General features: G+C 59.2%; 4 protein-coding genes across 4 annotated transcripts; all 4 read right to left on the bottom strand.

The window, feature by feature from the left end:
• Nucleotides 1–200: 200 nt before the first annotated feature.
• LOC311195499 (protocadherin alpha-10-like) lies at nucleotides 201–2,805 on the bottom strand (the record flags this gene model as incomplete). The annotated part of the gene is made up of 1 exon (XM_084268903.1): nucleotides 201–2,805. The coding sequence occupies exon 1, from the start codon at nucleotides 2,772–2,774 to the stop codon at nucleotides 201–203; it is 2,574 nt and encodes an 857-aa protein (XP_084125029.1). The 5' UTR covers nucleotides 2,775–2,805.
• Nucleotides 2,806–2,885: 80 nt separating this feature from the next.
• LOC311195497 (protocadherin alpha-6-like) lies at nucleotides 2,886–11,176 on the bottom strand (the record flags this gene model as incomplete). Its single annotated transcript, XM_084268901.1, has 2 exons — nucleotides 2,886–2,950; nucleotides 8,644–11,176. The coding sequence occupies 2 exons, from the start codon at nucleotides 11,174–11,176 to the stop codon at nucleotides 2,886–2,888; spliced, it is 2,598 nt and encodes an 865-aa protein (XP_084125027.1).
• A 7-nt stretch (nucleotides 11,177–11,183) lies between these two features.
• On the bottom strand, nucleotides 11,184–17,414 carry LOC311195496 (protocadherin alpha-10-like; the record flags this gene model as incomplete). The annotated part of the gene is made up of 4 exons (XM_084268900.1): nucleotides 14,921–17,414; nucleotides 14,804–14,854; nucleotides 12,360–12,406; nucleotides 11,184–11,352 (listed from the first exon to the last, which is right to left on the bottom strand). The coding sequence occupies exons 1-4, from the start codon at nucleotides 17,381–17,383 to the stop codon at nucleotides 11,184–11,186; spliced, it is 2,730 nt and encodes a 909-aa protein (XP_084125026.1). The 5' UTR covers nucleotides 17,384–17,414.
• Nucleotides 17,415–17,494: 80 nt separating this feature from the next.
• Nucleotides 17,495–23,589, bottom strand: LOC311195495 (protocadherin alpha-10-like; the record flags this gene model as incomplete). Its single annotated transcript, XM_084268899.1, has 4 exons — nucleotides 21,095–23,589; nucleotides 20,979–21,032; nucleotides 20,777–20,857; nucleotides 17,495–17,559 (listed from the first exon to the last, which is right to left on the bottom strand). The coding sequence occupies exons 1-4, from the start codon at nucleotides 23,556–23,558 to the stop codon at nucleotides 17,495–17,497; spliced, it is 2,664 nt and encodes an 887-aa protein (XP_084125025.1). The 5' UTR covers nucleotides 23,559–23,589.
• Between the last annotated feature and the right edge of the window lie 21 nt (nucleotides 23,590–23,610).

Here is a 23,610-nt window from a genome sequence, read left to right as displayed (position 1 = left end):
GGTAAGAAGGCAGCAGATAGTGCCCAGGGGACTGTCACCACCTGCCTGTCCTGGGTTCCTGCACCAAACTGCTCAAACCCAACTGCTACATAAATGCTGCTGGCAAGTGCCGAGGATGACAAGAACTTTCTCGACTGTTTCCCCGAAAAGAAACAGACAGAGTACAGGAGAAGGCAGATACCACAGGGTCATTAGCATCCTTAAGAACACCCCAAGCACGTACAGACCCCCACCTCCCCCAAGCGCCAGCCCGGCGGGCAGGACACGCCTCGAAGGCGTGACAGGCAAGGGGCGGGCAAGGGGGTGTCACTGACCGTGTCCAGGAGCGCGGGCGGCTCCGGCTGCGTCTCCTTCGCCCCGGCGCCGGGCGGCGGCGGGAAGTTGGGGCTGAAAACCATCAGGTCGCTCTTGCCCGCGCCCTCCGTGGCCACGCACAGGCTCCGGCTCTGGCGCTGCGAGTACGACCAGCTCCCCGCTTCGCTGGCGCACACCAGCGTCGCCGGCCCGGGCCCCGACAGCACGGCCGTCCGCGGCGCCCACCGCGACGCCCCGTACAGCACCACCGCCAGCAGGAACAGGCTCGACACCGCGCAGATGGCCACCACCAGCCACACGTTCGTCGCCGAAGACGACCCCGCGACCGCGACCTCCGCGCCCGCCGCCGGCCGCAGCCCCGGCCCCGGCCCCGACGAGCCCGCCGCCGCCAGCGCCGCCTCGGCGCCCTCCACCAGCGACACGCTCAGCGTGGCCGTGGCCGAGCGCGCCGGCTCCCCGTGGTCCCGCACCACGATCACCAGCCTCTGCCGAGGGCCGTCCGCCTCCTCCAGCGCCCGCGCCGTGCTCACCTCGCCGCTGTACAGCCCCACGCGGAACGCGCCCTTCCCCCGCGGCTCCCACAGCTCGTAGCGCAGCCACGCGTTGTAGCCAGAGTCCGCGTCCACCGCGCGGATCTTCGCCACCACCTGCCCCGCCGGCGACCCCCACGCCGCCCACGCCCACACCACCTCCGAGCCCGCACCCGACGCCGCCTCGCCCCACCCCACGCCGCCCGCCCCGACGCCCGACGCCGGCAGCAGCGCCGGCGCGTTGTCGTTCTCGTCCACCACGAACAGCTGCACCGTGGCGTTGCCGCACAGCGCCGGCTCCCCCGCGTCCACCGCACGCACCTCGAACTGCAGCACCTGCACCTCCTCGTAGTCCAAGGGCTGCAGCGCCCACAGGCGCCCGCTCTCCGCGTCCACCGACACGTAGCTCGACGCCGGGCGCCACCCCCCGCCCGCAGACGCGCCCCCGGCGCCGCCCTCCCACACCGAGTAGCTCACGCGGCCGTTGCCCGCCTCGTCCGGGTCCCGCGCCCACAGCCGCGCCAGCTCCGCGCCCGCCGCGTTGTTCTCCCGCGCCAGCACCGTGTACACGGCCTGCGCGAACGACGGCGCGTTGTCGTTCACGTCCGACACCGGCACCCGCACCCCGCGCCTGGCGCGCAGCGCCGGCGCCCCGCCGTCCTCCGCCCGCACCTCCACCTCGTACTCCGACACCCGCTCACGGTCCAGCGCCTCCCGCAGCACCAGCGAGTACGAGCCCGCGAACGTCGACACCAGACCGAACGGCGACGCCGGCCACACCGCGCACCGCACGCGACCGTTCGCCCCCGAGTCCCGGTCCGACACGCTCAGCAGCGCCACCACCGTCCCCACCGACGCGTCCTCCGGCACCGGCACCGACAGCGACGTCACCCACACCTCCGGCGCGTTGTCGTTCACGTCCAGCACCTCCAGCTCCACGCTGCAGTGACCCGACAGCGGGGGAGTCCCTTTGTCTCGCGCTTCGATCTCCAGGTCATACGACTGAACGTCCTCGAAATCCAGTTCCCCGGCAGTCCGTAGCTCCCCCGTTTTTCTGTCAATGATGAACAAGTCTCGTACCTTGGCAGAAATCGTCTCAGGAAAAGAATAATCTATCTCTCCATTAAGTCCTTCATCTTTGTCTGTTGCTGTTAACTGAAAAAAAAAAGTTCCTGGTGGAGCGTTCTCCGGCAGCTGCACTTTGTACACAGACTGGTTGAACTGGGGCGCGTTGTCGTTGGCGTCCAGCACCGAGATCACCAGCTCCATCGTGCCCGTCAGCGCCGGCCGGCCCCCATCACTCGCCGTCACCACCAGACGGTGCACAGGAACAGTCTCGCGGTCCAGAGGTTTCTTTAAAACGAGCACTGGGGACATTTTCTTTTCCTCTCTGGATTTCACTTCCAAACCGAAATGCTCGCTGGGGCTGAGTGTATAGGAGAGCTGCGCGTTGGCTCCCACATCGGCATCCGACGCGCCCTCCAGAGGGAAACGGGACCCCGGCGCGGTGTTTAATTCCGGGATGCTGAGGTTTCTGCGGGCGGCGGGGAAGAGCGGGGCGTTGTCGTTGATGTCGGTGACCTCCAGCTCCACGTGGAAGACGCGCAGCGGCCGCTCCACCAGCACCTCCAGGCGCAGGGCGCACGGCGCGCTCTTCCCGCACAGCTCCTCCCGGTCCAGCCGCGAGCTCACCACCAGCGCCCCGCTCGCCCCGCTCACCTCCACGCCCGCCCGCCGGCCCTGCGACACCAGCCGCAGCCCCCGCGCCTCCGGAGCGCCCGCCTCCAGGCCCAGGTCCTGCGACAGCCGGCCCACCACCGTCCCGGCCTTGGCTTCCTCCGGCACCGAGTAGCGCACCTGCCCGCCCACCAGCGCCCAGGCCGCCTGCAGCACCAGCACCCGCACCACGGGCCCCCGACACGACCCCATCGCACACTCACCGCCGCGGGACCCGCACCCGACCGGGCCCCGACCGGCTCCCCGCCGCCGCCCGCACTCGCGCCCCGGCTCTCCTGACCGCCCCTCGCCGCCCCCCCGCGCTCACAGCCGGGCTCTCCGCCGCACCGGGGCGGAGCCGCCTCGCCGCTCCGCCGCCGTTGCTGAGCCTGCAGCGACACCGTGTGCTGCTCCGACGCCTCTCGCTCCCCAGCAACCCCGCGCCTCCGCACCCGCGCTGATCGGCTCCTCTCCCCTCTCCTCCAGCCCCTCCGCTCTGTCTTGCCCTTCTTCCTTTCCATCGTCCTGATCCTTTCCTGCTTTCTCCTCCCTTCTCTTTCTTCTTTTTCCCATTTTCTTTTCTTCCTTCTTCTGGCTTTACAATTATTCAGTTACTTGGCCCTCATGTTTCTTTCCGTTTCGTTCTGGCCCCGCCGTGCCCGATTCTTCACCCTTTTACCCTTCTCCTTCCACACTTCTCTCTCCTTTCTCCCTGCTCTCAGCTCCTCAGCTGCCTCCGGCCCCGTGCCAGAGACCATCAAAGACGGAGCCATCAGCGGTAATTACGGGGCAGCAGCACCGGAGCGCGGGACTCTAAGGCGGGGGCGGGGTGGGGGAGGCGCGTAGTGGGGTTTGTAGGGACCAACTCCGCTCAGCGGCCAGTGTATTCTCTGTGTATATCTTCTGTCCTCTTTCTTCTTCTCTCCTGTCTTTTTACTTGTCGTCTCCCTTCCCCTCTGCCATTCCTTTATCTCTTTCCTTTCTCCTCATTATGGTTTATGATTTTTTCGTCTGTTATTTCTTCCTCTTTTGTTTCCTATTGCTTTCAGCCTCATTTTTGTGTCCTCATATTTATTTGTTTCACCACAGTCAAGCAGTTGTCCTGGTTTTTTCTCCTTCATGAGAATTATTTCAAAATGCCTACAACACATTCGTAACCCGTCAGGCAAGAGCTCTCACTGCTCTTCCTCGGGACTTTTCAACGAGCCTTACTCAGCGTCCTTTAGTTAAGACGATGCCGATGTCCCCTGCTGCATTTATCATGTCAGATCATGTTATCGTCCATCCTTCCTTCTTCTATAAATTATTTCCCTCGCTGCCATTCCTTTCCTTTCTGCCATACTCTTTTGCTTCCTCTCTCTTGCTCTCTTTCTTTCCTTCTGCATCTTTCTTCTTTTTCTCCATCTTTTCTTTTTTCCTTTCTCCTTTCCACACTCTGATTCTCTCTTGTTTTTCCTCATTTGTTTTCAGACTAATCTTTTTTGTTTGTGGAAACACAACCAGCCGTTGCCTCTCGTTTTCTTTTTTTCTGCTTAACCAAAACGATTTCATAATGTCTACAGCACACTCGTAATGAAGCATGTGAAAGCACCCTCAGGAAAGAGATCTCACTCCTCTTCACGAGGACTTTTCCACAAGCCTTGCTTGGTGTCCCCATGTTTAAGGATGCCCAGGTGCTCCGCTGCATTTATAATGCCAAGATAACGTCAGCGCATACTGGCAAACTGCTCTCTGTCTGATCCCCCCTCGCTTCCCCTCCTTTCTGTCTCTTCTTATTTCTTCCCTCCTTGCTTCCTTCACCACTGCATACAGTCCTTCCTTTCCTTCTTTCTTTAGCTCCTTATAGATCTTTCCTTCTTTCTTTTGTTTCTCTCTTCCTTCACGTCTCCACTTTTCTTTCTCTATCTCTTCATCTTTTTTCTTCCATTGCTCCATCTTTCTCTCCTCTTCTGTTTCCTCCTTGTCTCTTCTTCACTTATTTTTTTTTAAATTGTCTAGACCACACTCACAATGAAACATGGAAAGACAGTCAAAGAGCAGCTTTAACCCCTCTTCCTCACAGCATTTCCCCAATTATTACAGAGTCTTCTCGTACCAAGGATGTCGAGGTCCTCAACTGCATTCAAGATGTAGCTGACCTCGGTGAATGCTGGTAACTTCCTCTATTTTCTATCTACTCCTTTCCTTCTTTCTGTATTTCCTTCTACTTGTTTCCTCCTTCTTGCATGGATTCCTTCTTTCTTCCTTTTGCTCTTCTGTACTTCCCTTCTTGTCTTGTTGTTGTTGTTGTTGTTGTTGCTGCTGGTGGGTGGTGCTTGTTTTGTCCAGCCCTATTGTTTCCTCCCATTCTCTTCTACTTCCATACTTGCATCTCCTGTTCAAGTTTCCATTAACAAAAGGATTTCATGCTTAAATCATGGATGACATTGAACAGAGACATGCCCTTTGGCAACACTGCACCTTCCCTTCCCTTCAGACAGGGAAAAAAAAGACTTCCTGCTTTCCCATCACCTTTGCACCTGCAAATTCCACGCCCTTCAGGAAGGAGGCCTCCTTCACTCTTCAGCCTCCCATCCACTCAAGGGCCCAGCAAACAATAGAGCCAGGCAATCACATTCACAAGAATAGCTCTGCTGCATCAGAACAGAACTCACTTCTCTGAGAAACACAAGCCCAAGCCCATGAAGTTGGACAACTCTGCAAGCAGGCTCCAGTGAACTCCAAGCAGTACAAAAGTGTCCTTCCCCTGGGAGCTCAAACGCACCACAGACCAGCATGATAATCCTCCACAAACATTCAAGCAGCACAGGGCATCCACAGCTCCCAAGCACTCTTCATGTATCTCAAGGAAGACCTATTATTTAGACCTCGTTTTCCACGTGCGTGAGGAATGTCAGGCTCTTGCTTTCCCTTTCAGGACGATACTCTCACACAGAACCACACACCAAGCACCTTTTTCCTCGCAAGCAGAAGTCCCTATGCGATACCTCCCACTCATCAGCATCAGCTACCTGAATAACAGCCAAACAAAAGCCAAAAAGGAAACACCACAACATGTTCACTGAGAACATCACCTTGACACCAACACATCCACGGTGTGAAATCCCTTGGGGTCCCTCCATCCATGTTCTCTGATGTGATCAAACAAGAAGATACAATGCATATTGTAGGAACAAAAAGTACACTGGTACCTGAAACACATCTTCTTCAGGTATCATTGACTTACCTGTCACATCACTGCTTGCTGCTTCAGAAGAAGACACATTTTCATCATAGGAGAGTTAGTTTTAAGGCACATTTCCCCCTAAAAATATGACATGTTTCTAAGGAACCTGAGCAGAAAAAGCTTTATACATGGTCTGCAAAAGCATCAAAAGCACAAGACAGTGAGCAGTGCTCCCTTCTGGACTTCTATCACAGCAGAGGCACAAGGGAGACCTGAAAGTAAAGGACATTCTCTCAGCATCAACCTCATCCCAGGAGAGGGGAAGAAACATCCCCCACACTGAGGGCACACAGCCCAAAGCTCTGCAACCAGACAGCAGTGAAAATTCCACCAAGGGCACTCATCCACTGTGACCAACACATTGCCAATGTCAAAGACACCAAACCAAAAGGCTGCAATGGTTGCTGAGGAAAGAAAACTAAATGAACTCATTCCCCTGTATTGAGATGCAAAGTTTGATGACTTCTAGACCACTCCTTCCTCTTACAGTGATCAGCAGAGAGCTGACCAGAGACAGCTTTCAAGAAGGCAAAGAAAGCCAAATTTCAAAAGTTTTCTGTCTGACCAGTGAAATACCACATTGAGGAGAAAAATATTAAGAGAATGCCACGGGGGACAAAAGGGTGTGAGGATATGCAGACCTTCTGGAGGTCCTGAGAGGATCTCACAGGGCAAGCAGCTGTGTCAGGCCTCTGGCTCAAGGGCTTCTATTGCCATCCTCAGTGACATGCCATGGGAAATGAGATCTCCAGTTAAGCAGGCAATCTCCATTTCCTCCCCAGTGACACAGACAATCTCCTACCAGGCATCTCCATTTCCTTCTGGCAGGGCTCTTTCTGACTCAAAGTCATCCTCCCCTTGACACACGCTGAGGCCCTACTGCATGCCACATGGAGCATCGCTGCCATGAGACATTGCTCCACCACAGGAACATGCTCCAGCTCTAAAACATGCTCTGAGCATCAACCAGGCCTCACCACATCCTCACCCCCCCTCATCACTGGCACAAAAAAAAGGGAGAGACAGGCAAAGCCACTCACAGTCAGGCAGGCTCTTCCCACATCACTGAACCTCACATTAATGCTTTGTGTCTTTTCCAGCAATTCAGGATGGAAACCCCACAGAGATGCACTTTAGAGCACTTAAAGATCCTGTGATTAGAGCTGAAACACCTGAGATTCCACTCTGCACCAGTTCTATTCTTCAGGAGAACCACAGCAAACACCAAATCACAAGCACTGAGCACTAGGGACTGGCTGAGAGAATTTCATCCACACAAAGGCAGAGCTGGGCTGCTGTGCAGGGTCTGTTTTGCACACACCTATCACACGGAGCCACACGCAGTGACACAGGTTCTCTACTAAGGCCATCCCTGCGAGCTCCCAAATAGGGGAAATCAGGAGCCCAAAGACCACACTCACCTCCTCCTGGGCCTTGAAACATCCTGCCTAAGGAGCCGCAAGGAATCATCATTGCAACACCAAAAGCTTTGGAAGCTGCTGCAGATGCCTTTGACTGCACAAGGACAGCAGAGGGAAGTGCTACACTCTGGCAACACTTTATCCAAAGCAAGCAGTCTTTCAGACAGTGCTGCCCAGGCTGCATGTCACCCCTCTCACCACCCAATCGCCGATGTCACACAGGCAGAAGCACAAGGGACTGTTTCTGGTGGGAGATACACATCGCCTCAAAAGACCACATGGGGTTTCAACACCACAAGGATATTAAGATCTAGAAGGCCTCCAACCTAAGACTTAAAAGAGAGAAGCACATTAAGCCTCATTATTGTCTTCTTATGCCACAGCCCATGGTCTTCCTGAGGATTTCCAATGACCACTGGAATGGCCCTACTGAATGCCACTGGACTCACTTCTGCAACATGTCAGAGTCTCATCTCCCACTTCAAGGCTCAATCCCACTGGTCTGCTGGACCTTCCCATCAATAAGAGCACCACATTAAATATATAGATGGTATCACATGCCCAGTGTCTGGCAAACTCTCTGCATCTGCCCCTTAGGACTGCAGGGCTTCAGCAGTTTCAGAGGGAGATGTCAGAGACCTGACAGCAAGGTCTCAACTCTCTTTCTAGAACTCATGCCAGGACAAATCTAGTGGCAATTGACAGTGATTTCATGCTGAGAGAGAACACACCACATGGTGATGAAAGCATCAGTAGAGCAGATGGTATCGACCGTGCAGCTGAATTTGGTTGAGGGGGAAAAGAGGACTTCCAGGGAACTTGTACAGCTGCTGCTGCTAATGCACATATTGAAAGAACACCAGAACAGGCCAGTGCCCATCAAGCCACGTACACAGCCAGGAATGCAAGTTCATAACAGGGGCAAGGAGGAGAAACAAAACTTCCTATTTCTAACACCTCCTTGGGTCACACTCAATCCCTGAACACGTTCCACTGCCACGGAAAATGATGACAGGATCACACCACAAAGCCTTACAGACTCTCTATTGCCTCAGATGGGCCAAGTAAAAGGGAAATTAGCCAGCGTGCAGAGAAGCTCCATGAATACACAGCAAGTGTCCTGCAGAGCAGGACCAAAAAGAGGAAAACAAAGAAGAACCCACATCTGATACCATCACGGTCAGCAGTCAACAACGGTAAGAAGGCAGCAGATAGTGCCCGAGGGACTGTCACCACCTGCCTGTCCTGGGCTCCTGACCCAAACTGCTCAAACCCAACTGCTACATAAATGCTGCAGGCAAGTGCCGAGGATGACAAGAACTTTCTTGATTGTTTCCCCCAAAAGAAACAGACAGAGTAGAGGCGAAGGCAGATGCAACAGGGTCATTAGCATCCTTAAGAACACCCCAAGCACGTACAGAACCCCACCTCCCACAAGCGCCAGCCGAGTCGAAGGCGGGGCGAGTAAGGGGCGGGCAAGGGGGTTTGGGGGGCGTGGGGGGGTCACTGACCGTGTCCAGGAGCGCGGGCGGCTCCGGCTGCGTCTCCTTCGCCCCGGCGCCGGGCGGCGGCGGGAAGTTGGGGCTGAAAACCATCAGGTCGCTCTTGCCCGCGCCCTCCGTGGCCACGCACAGGCTCCGGCTCTGGCGCTGCGAGTACGACCAGCTCCCCGCTTCGCTGGCGCACACCAGCGTCGCCGGCCCGGGCCCCGACAGCACGGCCGCCCGCGGCGCCCACCGCGACGCCCCGTACAGCACCACCGCCAGCAGGAACAGGCTCGACACCGCGCAGATGGCCACCACCAGCCACACGTTCGTCGCCGAAGACGACCCCGCGACCGCGACCTCCGCGCCCGCCGCCGCCAGCAGCCCCGGCCCCGGCCCCGACGAGCCCGCCGCCGCCAGCGCCGCCTCGGCGCCCTCCACCAGCGACACGCTCAGCGTGGCCGTGGCCGAGCGCGCCGGCTCCCCGTGGTCCCGCACCACGATCACCAGCCTCTGCCGAGGGCCGTCCGCCTCCTCCAGCGCCCGCGCCGTGCTCACCTCGCCGCTGTACAGCCCCACGCGGAACGCGCCCTTCCCCCGCGGCTCCCACAGCTCGTAGCGCAGCCACGCGTTGTAGCCAGAGTCCGCGTCCACCGCGCGGATCTTCGCCACCACCTGCCCCGCCGGCGACCCCCACGCCGCCCACGCCCACACCACCTCCGAGCCCGCACCCGACGCCGCCTCGCCCCACCCCACGCCGCCCGCCCCGACGCCCGACGCCGGCAGCAGCGCCGGCGCGTTGTCGTTCTCGTCCACCACGAACAGCTGCACCGTGGCGTTGCCGCACAGCGCCGGCTCCCCCGCGTCCACCGCACGCACCTCGAACTGCAGCACCTGCACCTCCTCGTAGTCCAAGGGCTGCAGCGCCCACAGGCGCCCGCTCTCCGCGTCCACCGACACGTAGCTCGACGCCGGGCGCCACCCCCCGCCCGCAGACGCGCCCCCGGCGCCGCCCTCCCACACCGAGTAGCTCACGCGGCCGTTGCCCGCCTCGTCCGGGTCCCGCGCCCACAGCCGCGCCAGCTCCGCGCCCGCCGCGTTGTTCTCCCGCGCCAGCACCGTGTACACGGCCTGCGCGAACGACGGCGCGTTGTCGTTCACGTCCGACACCGGCACCCGCACCCCGCGCCTGGCGCGCAGCGCCGGCGCCCCGCCGTCCTCCGCCCGCACCTCCACCTCGTACTCCGACACCCGCTCACGGTCCAGCGCCTCCCGCAGCACCAGCGAGTACGAGCCCGCGAACGTCGACACCAGACCGAACGGCGACGCCGGCCACACCGCGCACCGCACGCGACCGTTCGCCCCCGAGTCCCGGTCCGACACGCTCAGCAGCGCCACCACCGTCCCCACCGACGCGTCCTCCGGCACCGGCACCGACAGCGACGTCACCCACACCTCCGGCGCGTTGTCGTTCACGTCCAGCACCTCCAGCTCCACGCTGCAGTGACCCGACAGCGGGGGAATCCCTTTGTCTCGCGCTTCGATCTCCAGGTCATACGACTGAACGTCCTCGAAATCCAGTTCCCCGGCAGTCCGTAGCTCGCCCGTTTTTCTGTCAATGATGAACAAGTCTCGTACCTTGGCAGAAATCGTCTCAGGAAACGAATAATCTATCACTCCATTAAGTCCCTGATCTTTGTCTGTCGCTGTTAACTGGAAAAAAAGAGTTCCCTTTGCAGCGTTCTCCGGCAGCTGCACTTTGTACACCGACTGGTTGAACTGGGGCGCATTGTCGTTGGCGTCCAGCACCGAGATCACCAGCTCCATCGTGCCCGTCAGCGCCGGCCGGCCCCCGTCACTCGCCGTCACCACCAGACGGTGCACAGGGACAGTCTCGCGGTCCAGAGGTTTCTTTAAAACAAGCACTGGGGATATTTTCTTTTCCTCTCTGGATTTCACTTCCAAACCGAAATGCTCGCTGGGGCTGAGTGTATAGGAGAGCTCCGCGTTGGCTCCCACATCGGCATCCGACGCGCCCTCCAGAGGGAAACGGGACCCCGGCAGTGACAGTTCCGCGATGCTGAGGTTTCTGCGGGCGGCGGGGAAGAGCGGGGCGTTGTCGTTGATGTCGGTGACCTCCAGCTCCACGTGGAAGACGCGCAGCGGCCGCTCCACCAGCACCTCCAGGCGCAGGGCGCACGGCGCGCTCTTCCCGCACAGCTCCTCCCGGTCCAGCCGCGAGCTCACCACCAGCGCCCCGCTCGCCCCGCTCACCTCCACGCCCGCCCGCCGGCCCTGCGACACCAGCCGCAGCCCCCGCGCCTCCGGAGCGCCCGCCTCCAGGCCCAGGTCCTGCGACAGCCGGCCCACCACCGTCCCGGCCTTGGCTTCCTCCGGCACCGAGTAGCGGACCTGCCCGCCCACCAGCGCCCAGGCCGCCTGCAGCACCAGCACCCGCACCACGGGCCCCCGACACGACCCCATCGCACACTCACCGCCGCGGGACCCGCACCCGACCGGGCCCCGACCGGCTCCCCGCCGCCGCCCGCACTCGCGCCCCGGCTCTCCTGACCGCCCCTCGCCGCCCCCCCGCGCTCACAGCCGGGCTCTCCGCCGCACCGGGGCGGAGCCGCCTCGCCGCTCCGCCGCCGTTGCTGAGCCTGCAGCGACACCGTGTGCTGCTCCGACGCCTCTCGCTCCCCAGCAACCCCGCGCCTCCGCACCCGCGCTGATCGGCTCCTCTCCCCTCTCCTCTCGCCCCTCCGCTCTGTCTTGCCCTTCTTGCTCTCCTCTTCCCCAAACTCATCTCTTTTTCCTCTCTTCCTTTTTTGTTGCAGAGTTTTCTCCCTTTCCATCTTCCTTATCCTTTCCTGCTTCTCTTTCCTACCTTCCTTTTCCTGCATTTCTTCTCTTCGTTCTTCTTGCTTTACTTTATTCTCTTTTTTCATTCTCTTTCTGTTCATTCCTCTCCGTTTTGTTCTTGCTCTCCCGTCAGATCCCTTACCCTCCTTGCCCTTCTCTTCTCATCCTTTTCTCTCCTTTTCCACAGCCGCCTCCGACCCCGCGGCGGAGACCATCCAAGACGGATCCATCAGCGCTAATTGCAGCGCAGCAGCGCCGGAGCGCGGGACTCTAACCAAGGTCGGGGGTCGTAGGTACCAACTCTGCTCAGCGGCCAGAGAAAACGGCGGTGTCTGTCTTCTTTCTTCCTTCCTTTATTTTTATTTCCATGTTGTCGTTCATCTTCTTCTCCCTTCCCCTCTGCCATTCCTTTAGCTCTTCTCTCATTGTGATTTATTCTTTTTTCAGTAGTTTTTTTTCTTCCTTTTGTTTTTTCTATTGCTTTCACCCTCACTTTTTCCCACGTTCTTTAAAAGCCTCAAAGATCACAGGACAGAGCACTGTGCTCCCTTTAGGACTTCGATCACAGTGGAAGCAGAAAGGAGAGCTAAAAGCTAAGGACATTGTCTCAACATTGACCTCATCCCAGGAGAGGGGAAAAGCCATCCCCCACGCTGAGGACACACAGCCCAAACCTCTGCAGCCAGACAGCAGTGAAAATTCAGCCATCGTATCTCATCCACTGTTACCAACACATTGCTGATGTGAAGGGAGGCAAACCAAAGGGGTAGGAAAGAAAAGTAAAAAAAATCTCATTCCCTTGTACTGAAATTCAAGGTCTGACAGCTTCTTGTAGATCACTCCTTCCCCTGCCTAGAAAGGGAGATCAGCAGACAGGTGACCAGAGAGAGCTTCTGAGAAAGTAAAGTGATCCAAATTTCAAAATCCTTCTGTCCACCAACAGCACAACAGCTTCAGGAAAAATCTACTAAAAGAACACCATGGGGAACATAAGGATGTGCAGAACTTCTGGAGGTCCTGAGAGGATCTCAGAGAGAAAGCAGCTCTGCACCTGACCTCTGCTCAAGGGTTTCTACTGGCATCCTCAATGGCATGCCAGGGGGAAAGAGAGCTCCAGCTAAGTGGGCAATCTCCATTTCCTCCCCAGTGACACAGACCATTTCCTATCCAGCATCTCCAATTCCCTCTAGCAAGGCTCTTACCCACTCAAACTCATCCCCCAGTGATGCATGCCCAGGCCCTACTGCATCTCACTAGGAGCATCACTGCCAGGAGACATTGCTCCACCACAGGAACATGATCCAGCTCTAAAACATGAAATGAGCATCACCCAGGCCTTTCCACATCCTCAACTTTCCACATCATCAGCACAAAGAGCAGAGAGAGGTGAACATACAATATCAGCTGGGGAGGGGAGGAATTTCAACCATACAAAACCAGAGCTGGGCTGCTGTGCAGGGACTGGTGAGTTCATGGACATTTCGGAATGAGCCACACCTAAGGACACAGGTTCTCTATCGAGGCCAACTGTGCAAGTGCACAACTAGGGGAAGTCAGGAGAACAAAGATCTCCTCCTGGGCCTCGAAATCTCCTACCTCAGGAGGAGCAATGAACCATCACAGCAAGAACAACAGCTGTGGAAGCCAGTACAGATGCCACCCACTACACAAGGGCAATGGGGGGTGGGGAAGTGCTCCCCTCTAACAACACTTTTCCCAAAACAACAGGTCTGTCAGGCACTATTGCCCCATTTGTATGTCATCCCTGGACACAGACAGACCCTACCCAATACCACTGCCACATTCACCTCTGTGACACGCCACGGTTTCCTTTCCCACCTCAGGGCTAAATACAGTATTTTTAGACCCATCCCCTCCACAAGAGCACCACAGAACAACATAGGGATGGCACCACATAGATCATGTCCAACAGATGACTCTTTCTCAAGGTATTTAAAAGGAAATGGCACCCACTTCATGCTGTGATAAACTACCCAAACCTTGACAAGAACCCCACTGTACCATGTGATATTGACTCTGCAGGACAACATCAGTCTGGGGATTTGATATCAGGGGTTTTGGTTGGTAGGTGCCCTGGTTGTGGTTCTGTTGTTGTCCTGGTTTAAAATGAAGGATTCTAGTGCTTCTGTAAGCATGTGGCTGCTGATGCAAATGTGGAAAGAAATCAAACAGGTTGGTGTGTATCACACCATTCCTCTGGACAGAAACTCAAGTGCACAACTCTTCCGATCAATGAAAGCCCCACAGAAACTACGCAGCTGGTACCACCTACACACTGTTCAGCAGAATCTCTCTAAATTACCATTCATACTTCACCCATCTGACATGGAAATGGTCCAGGTCGGGCAGAGCAGTTAAACATCTCTTCATACAAGTGGTCACAGGACAGCTGTTCTTAAACAGGGGCAGCTGAACACCCAAAGCTCATACTTTCCTCCTTATGTCCCCTTAAATATTCTGCTTAACAAGGATAAAAGAAACATCATAGCTGCATCAAGGGCTGCAGAAGCTTCTGTGGATGCCCATCACAATTTAAGGAGAGCAAACTGAAGCTCTACCCACACACATAGACTCAAAAGACATCTTTGGCATTTCAACACCAGACACTCGGGAGGGTCTGGGAACTCCAGACAACAGAGGCCATGAAAGAAACCCCATGGTATATTTAAGGAGAACATCTCCCCGATGTCCAACACATTGACCCAAAGAAATACATTGGTCCCTGGCAGGATCTTCCCAGGTGTGTGAACTTTACCTTCAATCTTAGCATCACACAATCATTGAGGTTAGAAAAGATCTTTGAGATCATCAAAGCCAAACATCCACCCAACCCCTTTGCCCTGTTCAGGAATCTCAACTGGAAACACCCCAGAGCTGCACATCAGTGTTCTTCTTCTTGGATTAAAACTGTGCCAGCTTTAATAAAAAAGAGGGGAATTACCCCAGAGACCTTGCAGAGGAGAATCAAAGAAGAGTCAAAGAGAGGAGTGGAGAGCTTTCCACGAGAACCCAGATCTGATACCACAACAGTCAGCAGTCAGCAACGATAAGAGGGCAGCAAATAGTGCCCGGGGGACTGTCACCACCTGCCTGACCTGCGCTCCTGCACCAAGCACAGGATCAAACGCTACACAAGTGGCAGCAGGCGAGAGCCAAGGAGGACAATTTGAGAGGAGGCGGAGGCAGATGTCATCAGCATCCTTAAGAACCTGCCAAGCACCCACCGACCTCCGCCTCCCCGCAGCGACTTTTCTGCTGCCAGGGGGAAGGGACACCTGCCTAGGGAGAGGGGGGAAAGGGGCGTCGGGACAGCAAGGGGAGGACAAGGGGTGGGGTGTCACTGACCGTGTCCAGGAGCGCGGGCAGCTCCGGCTGCGTCTCCTTCGCCCCGGCGCCGGGCGGCGGCGGGAAGTTGGGGCTGAAAACCATCAGGTCGCTCTTGCCCGCGCCGTCCGTGGCCACGCACAGGCTCCGGCTCTGGCGCTGCGAGTACGACCAGCTCCCCGCTTCGCTGGCGCACACCAGCGTCGCCGGCCCGGGCCCCGACAGCACGGCCGCCCGCGGCGCCCACCGCGACGCCCCGTACAGCACCACCGCCAGCAGGAACAGGCTCGACACCGCGCAGATGGCCACCACCAGCCACACGTTCGTCGCCGAAGACGACCCCGCGACCGCGCCCGAGACCTCCGCGCCCGCCGCCGCCCGCAGCCCCGGCCCTGGCCCCGACGAGCCCGCCGCCGCCAGCGCCGCCTCGGCGCCCTCCACCAGCGACACGCTCAGCGTGGCCGTGGCCGAGCGCGCCGGCTCCCCGTGGTCCCGCACCACGATCACCAGCCTCTGCCGAGGGCCGTCCGCCTCCTCCAGCGCCCGCGCCGTGCTCACCTCGCCGCTGTACAGCCCCACGCGGAACGCGCCCTTCCCCCGCGGCTCCCACAGCTCGTAGCGCAGCCACGCGTTGTAGCCAGAGTCCGCGTCCACCGCGCGGATCTTCGCCACCACCTGCCCCGCCGGCGACCCCCACGCCGCCCACGCCCACACCACCTCCGAGCCCGCACCCGACGCCGCCTCGCCCCACCCCACGCCGCCCGCCCCGACGCCCGACGCCGGCAGCAGCGCCGGCGCGTTGTCGTTCTCGTCCACCACGAACAGCTGCACCGTGGCGTTGCCGCACAGCGCCGGCTCCCCCGCGTCCACCGCACGCACCTCGAACTGCAGCACCTGCACCTCCTCGTAGTCCAAGGGCTGCAGCGCCCACAGGCGCCCGCTCTCCGCGTCCACCGACACGTAGCTCGACGCCGGGCGCCACCCCCCGCCCGCAGACGCGCCCCCGGCGCCGCCCTCCCACACCGAGTAGCTCACGCGGCCGTTGCCCGCCTCGTCCGGGTCCCGCGCCCACAGCCGCGCCAGCTCCGCGCCCGCCGCGTTGTTCTCCCGCGCCAGCACCGTGTACACGGCCTGCGCGAACGACGGCGCGTTGTCGTTCACGTCCGACACCGGCACCCGCACCCCGCGCCTGGCGCGCAGCACCGGCGCCCCGCCGTCCTCCGCCCGCACCTCCACCTCGTACTCCGACACCCGCTCGCGGTCCAGCGCCTCCCGCAGCACCAGCGAGTACGAGCCCGCGAACGTCGACACCAGACCGAACGGCGACGCCGGCCACACCGCGCACCGCACGCGACCGTTCGCCCCCGAGTCCCGGTCCGACACGCTCAGCAGCGCCACCACCGTCCCCACCGACGCGTCCTCCGGCACCGGCACCGACAGCGACGTCACCCACACCTCCGGCGCGTTGTCGTTCACGTCCAGCACCTCCACCACCACCTTGCAGTGTCCCGACAGCGGGGGAGTCCCTCTGTCCTTTGCCATAACCTGTATCTCGTAGAAAGTAACTGTCTCATAGTCCAGGGCTCCCCTCAGTCTGATCTCGCCGCTGTTCGCATCGATGCTGAAGACATCCGAGGCAGATGGAGGAACAATATTTTTGATTTCATAAACGATCTCACGGTTTATTCCCATGTCCAAATCCGTGGCGTTCACTCGTGCCACCAGCGTGCCCTGCAAGGCGTCTTCAGACAAAGGCACGTTGTACACCGACTGGTTAAACTGGGGCGCGTTGTCGTTGGCGTCCAGCACCGAGATCACCAGCTCCATCGTGCCCGTCAGCGCCGGCCGGCCCCCGTCACTCGCCGTCACCACCAGACGGTGCACAGGAACAGTCTCGCGGTCCAGCGGTTTCGTGAGCACCAGGAACAGAGATTTACTGCGCGAGTTGCTGTTTTCCTCCTCTACTCTGAAATGCTCGCTGGGGCTGAGTGTATAGGAGAGCTGCGCGTTGGCTCCCACATCGGCATCCGACGCGCCCTCCAGAGGGAAACGGGAACCCGGCAGCGACAGTTCCGCGATGGTAAAGGCTTCTTCTTTCACGGGGAAGAGCGGGGCGTTGTCGTTGATGTCGGTGACCTCCAGCTCCACGTGGAAGACGCGCAGCGGCCGCTCCACCAGCACCTCCAGGCGCAGGGCGCACGGCGCGCTCTTCCCGCACAGCTCCTCCCGGTCCAGCCGCGAGCTCACCACCAGCGCCCCGCTCGCCCCGCTCACCTCCACGCCCGCCCGCCGGCCCTGCGACACCAGCCGCAGCCCCCGCGCCTCCGGAGCGCCCGCCTCCAGGCCCAGGTCCTGCGACAGCCGGCCCACCACCGTCCCGGCCTTGGCTTCCTCCGGCACCGAGTAGCGCACCTGCCCGCCCACCAGCGCCCAGGCCGCCTGCAGCACCAGCACCCGCACCACGGGCCCCCGACACGACCCCATCGCACACTCACCGCCGCGGGACCCGCACCCGACCGGGCCCCGACCGGCTCCCCGCCGCCGCCCGCACTCGCGCCCCGGCTCTCCTGACCGCCCCTCGCCGCCCCCCCGCGCTCACAGCCGGGCTCTCCGCCGCACCGGGGCGGAGCCGCCTCGCCGCTCCGCCGCCGTTGCTGAGCCTGCAGCGACACCGTGTGCTGCTCCGACGCCTCTCGCTCCCCAGCAACCCCGCGCCTCCGCACCCGCGCTGATCGGCTCCTCTCCCCTCTCCTCTCGCCCCTCCGCTCTGTCTTGCCCTTCTTGCTCTCCTCTTCCCCCAACTCATCTCTTTTTCCTCTCTTCCTTTTTTGTTGCAGAGTTTTCTCCCTTTCCATCTTCCTTATCCTTTCCTGCTTCTCTTTCGTACCTTCCTTTTCCTGCATTTCTTCTCTTCGTTCGTCTCGCTTTACTTTATTCTCTTTTTTCATTCTCTTTCTGTTCATTCCTCTCCGTTTTGTTCTTGCTCTCCCGTCAGACCCCTTACCCTCCTTGCCCTTCTCTTCTCATCCTTTTCTCTCCTTTTCCACAGCCGCCTCCGGCCCCGCGGCGGAGACCATCCAAGACGGATCCATCAGCGCTAATTGCAGAGCAGCAGCGCCGGAGCGCGGGACTCTAACCAAGGTCGGGGGTCGGAGGTACCAACTCTGCTCAGCGGCCAGAGAAAACGGCGGTGTCTGTCTTCTTTCTTCCTTCCTTTATTTTTATTTCCATGTTGTCGTTCATCTTCTTCTCCCTTCCCCTCTGCCATTCCTTTAGCTCTTCTCTCATTGTGATTTATTCTTTTTTCAGTAGTTTTTTTCTTCCTTTTCTTTTTTCTATTGCTTTCACCCTCACTTTTTCCCACGTTCTTTAAAAGCCTCAAAGATCACAGGACAGAGCACTGTGCTCCCTTTAGGACTTCGATCACAGTGGAAGCAGAAGGGAGAGCTAAAAGCTAAGGACATTGTCTCAACATTGACCTCATCCCAGGAGAGGGGAAAAGCCATCCCCCACGCTGAGGGCACACAGCCCAAACCTCTGCAGCCAGACAGCAGTGAAAATTCAGCCATCGTATCTCATCCACTGTTACCAACACATTGCTGATGTGAAGGGAGGCAAACCAAAGGGGTAGGAAAGAAAAGTAAAAAAAATCTCATTCCCTTGTACTGAAATTCAAGGTCTGACAGCTTCTTATAGATCACTCCTTCCTGTGCCTAGAAAGGGAGATCAGCAGACAGGTGACCAGAGAGAGCTTCTGAGAAAGTAAAGTGATCCAAATTTCAAAATCCTTCTGTCCAACAACAGCACAGCAGCTTCAGGAAAAATCTACTAAAAGAACACCATGGGGAACATAAGGATGTGCAGAACTTCTGGAGGTCCTGAGAGGATCTCAGAGAGAAAGCAGCTCTGCACCTGACCTCTGCTCAAGGGTTTCTACTGGCATCCTCAATGGCCTGCCAGGGGGAAAGAGAGCTCCAGCTAAGCGGGCAATCTCCATTTCCTCCCCAGTGACACAGACCATCTCCTACCCAGCATCTCCAATTCCCTCTAGCAAGGCTCTTACCCACTCAAACTCATCCTCCCAGTGATGCATGCCCAGGCCCTACTGCATCCCACTAGGAGCATCACTGCCAGGAGACATTGCTCCACCACAGGAACATGATCCAGCTCTAAAACATGAAATGAGCATCACCCAGGCCTTTCCACATCCTCAACTTTCCACATCATCAGCACAAAGAGCAGAGAGAGGTGAACATACAATATCAGCTGGGGAGGGGAGGAATTTCAACCATACAAAACCAGAGCTGGGCTGCTGTGCAGGGACTGGTGAGTTCATGGACATTTCGGAATGAGCCACACCTAAGGACACAGGTTCTCTATCGAGGCCAACTGTGCAAGTGCACAACTAGGGAAAGTCAGGAGAACAAAGATCTCCTCCTGGGCCTCGAAATCTCCTACCTCAGGAGGAGCAATGAACCATCACAGCAAGAACAACAGCTGTGGAAGCCAGTACAGATGCCACCCACTACACAAGGGCAATGGGGGTGGGGAAGTGCTCCCCTCTAACAACACTTTTCCCAAAACAACAGGTCTGTCAGGCACTATTGCCCCATTTGTATGTCATCCCCTAACATAGACAGTCCCTACCCAATACCACTGCCACATTCACCTCTGTGACACGCCACGGTTTCCTTTCGCACCTCAGGGCTAAATCCAGTATTTTTAGACCCATCCCCTCCACAAGAGCACCACAGAACAACATAGGGATGCCACCACATAGATCATGTCCAACAGACGACTCTTTCTCAAGGTATTTAAAAGGAAATGGCACCCACTTCATGCTGTGATAAACTACCCAAACCTTGACAAGAACCCCACTGTACCATGTGATATTGACTCTGCAGGACAACATCAGTCTGGGGATTTGATATCAGGGTTTTTGATTGGTAGGTGCCCTGGTTCTGGTTCTGTTGTTGTCCTGGTTTAAAATGAAGGATTCCAGTGCTTCTGTAAGCATGTGGCTGCTGATGCAAATGTGGAAAGAAGTCAAACAGGTTGGTGTGTATCACACCATTCCTCTGGACAGAAACTCAAGTGCACAACTCTTCCGATCAATGAAAGCCCCACAGAAACTACGCAGCTGGTACCACATACACACTGTTCAGCAGAATCTCTCTAAATTACCATTCATACTTCACCCATCTGACATGGAAATGGTCCAGGTCTGGCAGAGCAGTTAAACATCTCCTCGTACAGGTGGTCACAGGACAGCTGTTCTTAAACAGGGGCAGCTGAACGCCCAAAGCTCATACTTTCCTCCTTATGTCCCCTTAAATATTCTGCTTAACAAGGATAAAAGAAACATCACAGCTGCATCAAGGGCTGCAGAAGCTTCTGTGGATGCCCATCACAATTTAAGGACAGCAAACTGAAGCTCTACCCACACACATAGCCTCAAAAGACATTGTTGACATTTCAACACCAGACACTTGGGAGGGTCTGGGAACTCCAAACAACAAAGGCCGTGAAAGAAACCCCATGGTATATTTAAGGAGAACATCTCCCCGATGTCCAACACATTGACTCAAAGAAATACATTGGTCCCTGGCAGGATCTTCCCAGGTGTGTGAACTTTACCTTCAATCTTAGCATCACACAATCATTGAGGTTAGAAAAGATCTTTGAGATCATCAAAGCCAAACATCCACCCAACTCCTTTTCCCTGTTCAGGAATCTCAAGGGAAAACACCCCAGAGCTGCACATCAGTGTTCTTCTTCTTGGATTAAAACTGTGCCAGCTTTAATAAAAAAGAGGGGAATCAAAGAAGAGTCAAAGAGAGGAGTGGAGAGCTTTCCACGAGAACCCAGATCTGATACCACAACGGTCAGCAGTCAGCAACGGTAAGAAGGCAGCAAATAGTGCCCGGGGGACTGTCACCAGCTGCCCGTCCTGTGCTCCTGCACCAAGCACAGGATCAAACGCTACACAAGTGCCAGCAGGCAAGAGCCAAGGAGGACAATTTGAGAGGAGGCGGAGGCAGATGTCATTAGCATCCTTAAGAACCTGCCAAGCACCCACCGACCTCCGCCTCCCCGCAGCGACTTTTCTGCTGCCGGGGGAAGGGACACCTGCCTAGGGAGAGGGGGGAAAGGGGCGTCGGGAGAGCAAGGGGAGGACAAGGGGTGGGGTGTCACTGACCGTGTCCAGGAGCGCGGGCGGCTCCGGCTGCGTCTCCTTCGCCCCGGCGCCGGGCGGCGGCGGGAAGTTGGGGCTGAAAACCATCAGGTCGCTCTTGCCCGCGCCGTCCGTGGCCACGCACAGGCTCCGGCTCTGGCGCTGCGAGTACGACCAGCTCCCCGCTTCGCTGGCGCACACCAGCGTCGCCGGCCCGGGCCCCGACAGCACGGCCGCCCGCGGCGCCCACCGCGACGCCCCGTACAGCACCACCGCCAGCAGGAACAGGCTCGACACCGCGCAGATGGCCACCACCAGCCACACGTTCGTCGCCGAAGACGACCCCGCGACCGCGACCTCCGCGCCCGCCGCCGCCCGCAGCCCCGGCCCCGGCCCCGACGAGCCCGCCGCCGCCAGCGCCGCCTCGGCGCCCTCCACCAGCGACACGCTCAGCGTGGCCGTGGCCGAGCGCGCCGGCTCCCCGTGGTCCCGCACCACGATCACCAGCCTCTGCCGAGGGCCGTCCGCCTCCTCCAGCGCCCGCGCCGTGCTCACCTCGCCGCTGTACAGCCCCACGCGGAACGCGCCCTTCCCCCGCGGCTCCCACAGCTCGTAGCGCAGCCACGCGTTGTAGCCAGAGTCCGCGTCCACCGCGCGGATCTTCGCCACCACCTGCCCCGCCGGCGACCCCCACGCCGCCCACGCCCACACCACCTCCGAGCCCGCACCCGACGCCGCCTCGCCCCACCCCACGCCGCCCGCCCCGACGCCCGACGCCGGCAGCAGCGCCGGCGCGTTGTCGTTCTCGTCCACCACGAACAGCTGCACCGTGGCGTTGCCGCACAGCGCCGGCTCCCCCGCGTCCACCGCACGCACCTCGAACTGCAGCACCTGCACCTCCTCGTAGTCCAAGGGCTGCAGCGCCCACAGGCGCCCGCTCTCCGCGTCCACCGACACGTAGCTCGACGCCGGGCGCCACCCCCCGCCCGCAGACGCGCCCCCGGCGCCGCCCTCCCACACCGAGTAGCTCACGCGGCCGTTGCCCGCCTCGTCCGGGTCCCGCGCCCACAGCCGCGCCAGCTCCGCGCCCGCCGCGTTGTTCTCCCGCGCCAGCACCGTGTACACGGCCTGCGCGAACGACGGCGCGTTGTCGTTCACGTCCGACACCGGCACCCGCACCCCGCGCCTGGCGCGCAGCACCGGCGCCCCGCCGTCCTCCGCCCGCACCTCCACCTCGTACTCCGACACCCGCTCGCGGTCCAGCGCCTCCCGCAGCACCAGCGAGTACGAGCCCGCGAACGTCGACACCAGACCGAACGGCGACGCCGGCCACACCGCGCACCGCACGCGACCGTTCGCCCCCGAGTCCCGGTCCGACACGCTCAGCAGCGCCACCACCGTCCCCACCGACGCGTCCTCCGGCACCGGCACCGACAGCGACGTCACCCACACCTCCGGCGCGTTGTCGTTCACGTCCAGCACCTCCAGCAATAGACTACAGTGTCCCGACAGCGGGGGAATCCCTTTGTCTCTCGCTTCGATTTGTAACTCGTGTACACGGATGTCTTCAAAGTCCAGAGCCCCTGAGAGCCGGATATCACCCGTCTCCGGCTGGATACTGAACAGATCTCTGCTAACAGCAGGAACGGAACTCACGATGCTGTAAGAAAACTCCTTATTAACACCTTCGTCCGGATCCGTGGCGTTCACTCGCGCCACCAGCGTCCCCTTTGCAGCGTTCTCCGGCAGCTGCACTTTGTACACCGACTGGTTGAACTGGGGCGCGTTGTCGTTGGCGTCCAGCACCGAGATCACCAGCTCCATCGTGCCCGTCAGCGCCGGCCGGCCCCCGTCACTCGCCGTCACCACCAGACGGTGCACAGGGACAGTCTCGCGGTCCAGCGGTTTCGTGAGCACCAGGAACAGGGATTTTATATTTTCGTCAGAGGATTTGACATCCAGCGTAAAGTGCTCGCTGGGGCTGAGTGTATAGGAGAGCTCCGCGTTGGCTCCCACATCGGCATCCGACGCGCCCTCAAGAGGGAAACGGGTTCCTGGCAGCGTGTTGAACTCCACGATGCTGAGGTTCTTGCGGGCGGCGGGGAAGAGCGGGGCGTTGTCGTTGATGTCGGTGACCTCCAGCTCCACGTGGAAGACGCGCAGCGGCCGCTCCACCAGCACCTCCAGGCGCAGGGCGCACGGCGCGCTCTTCCCGCACAGCTCCTCCCGGTCCAGCCGCGAGCTCACCACCAGCGCCCCGCTCGCCCCGCTCACCTCCACGCCCGCCCGCCGGCCCTGCGACACCAGCCGCAGCCCCCGCGCCTCCGGAGCGCCCGCCTCCAGGCCCAGGTCCTGCGACAGCCGGCCCACCACCGTCCCGGCCTTGGCTTCCTCCGGCACCGAGTAGCGCACCTGCCCGCCCACCAGCGCCCAGGCCGCCTGCAGCACCAGCACCCGCACCACGGGCCCCCGACACGACCCCATCGCACACTCACCGCCGCGGGACCCGCACCCGACCGGGCCCCGACCGGCTCCC

This window comes from Gallinula chloropus (genome assembly GCF_964237585.1).
Source record: "Gallinula chloropus genome assembly, chromosome: 10".
Lineage (NCBI taxonomy): Eukaryota > Metazoa > Chordata > Aves > Gruiformes > Rallidae > Gallinula > Gallinula chloropus.
The sequence above is the reverse complement of the archived record's forward strand: the minus strand, read 5'-3'. Positions and strand labels throughout refer to the sequence as shown.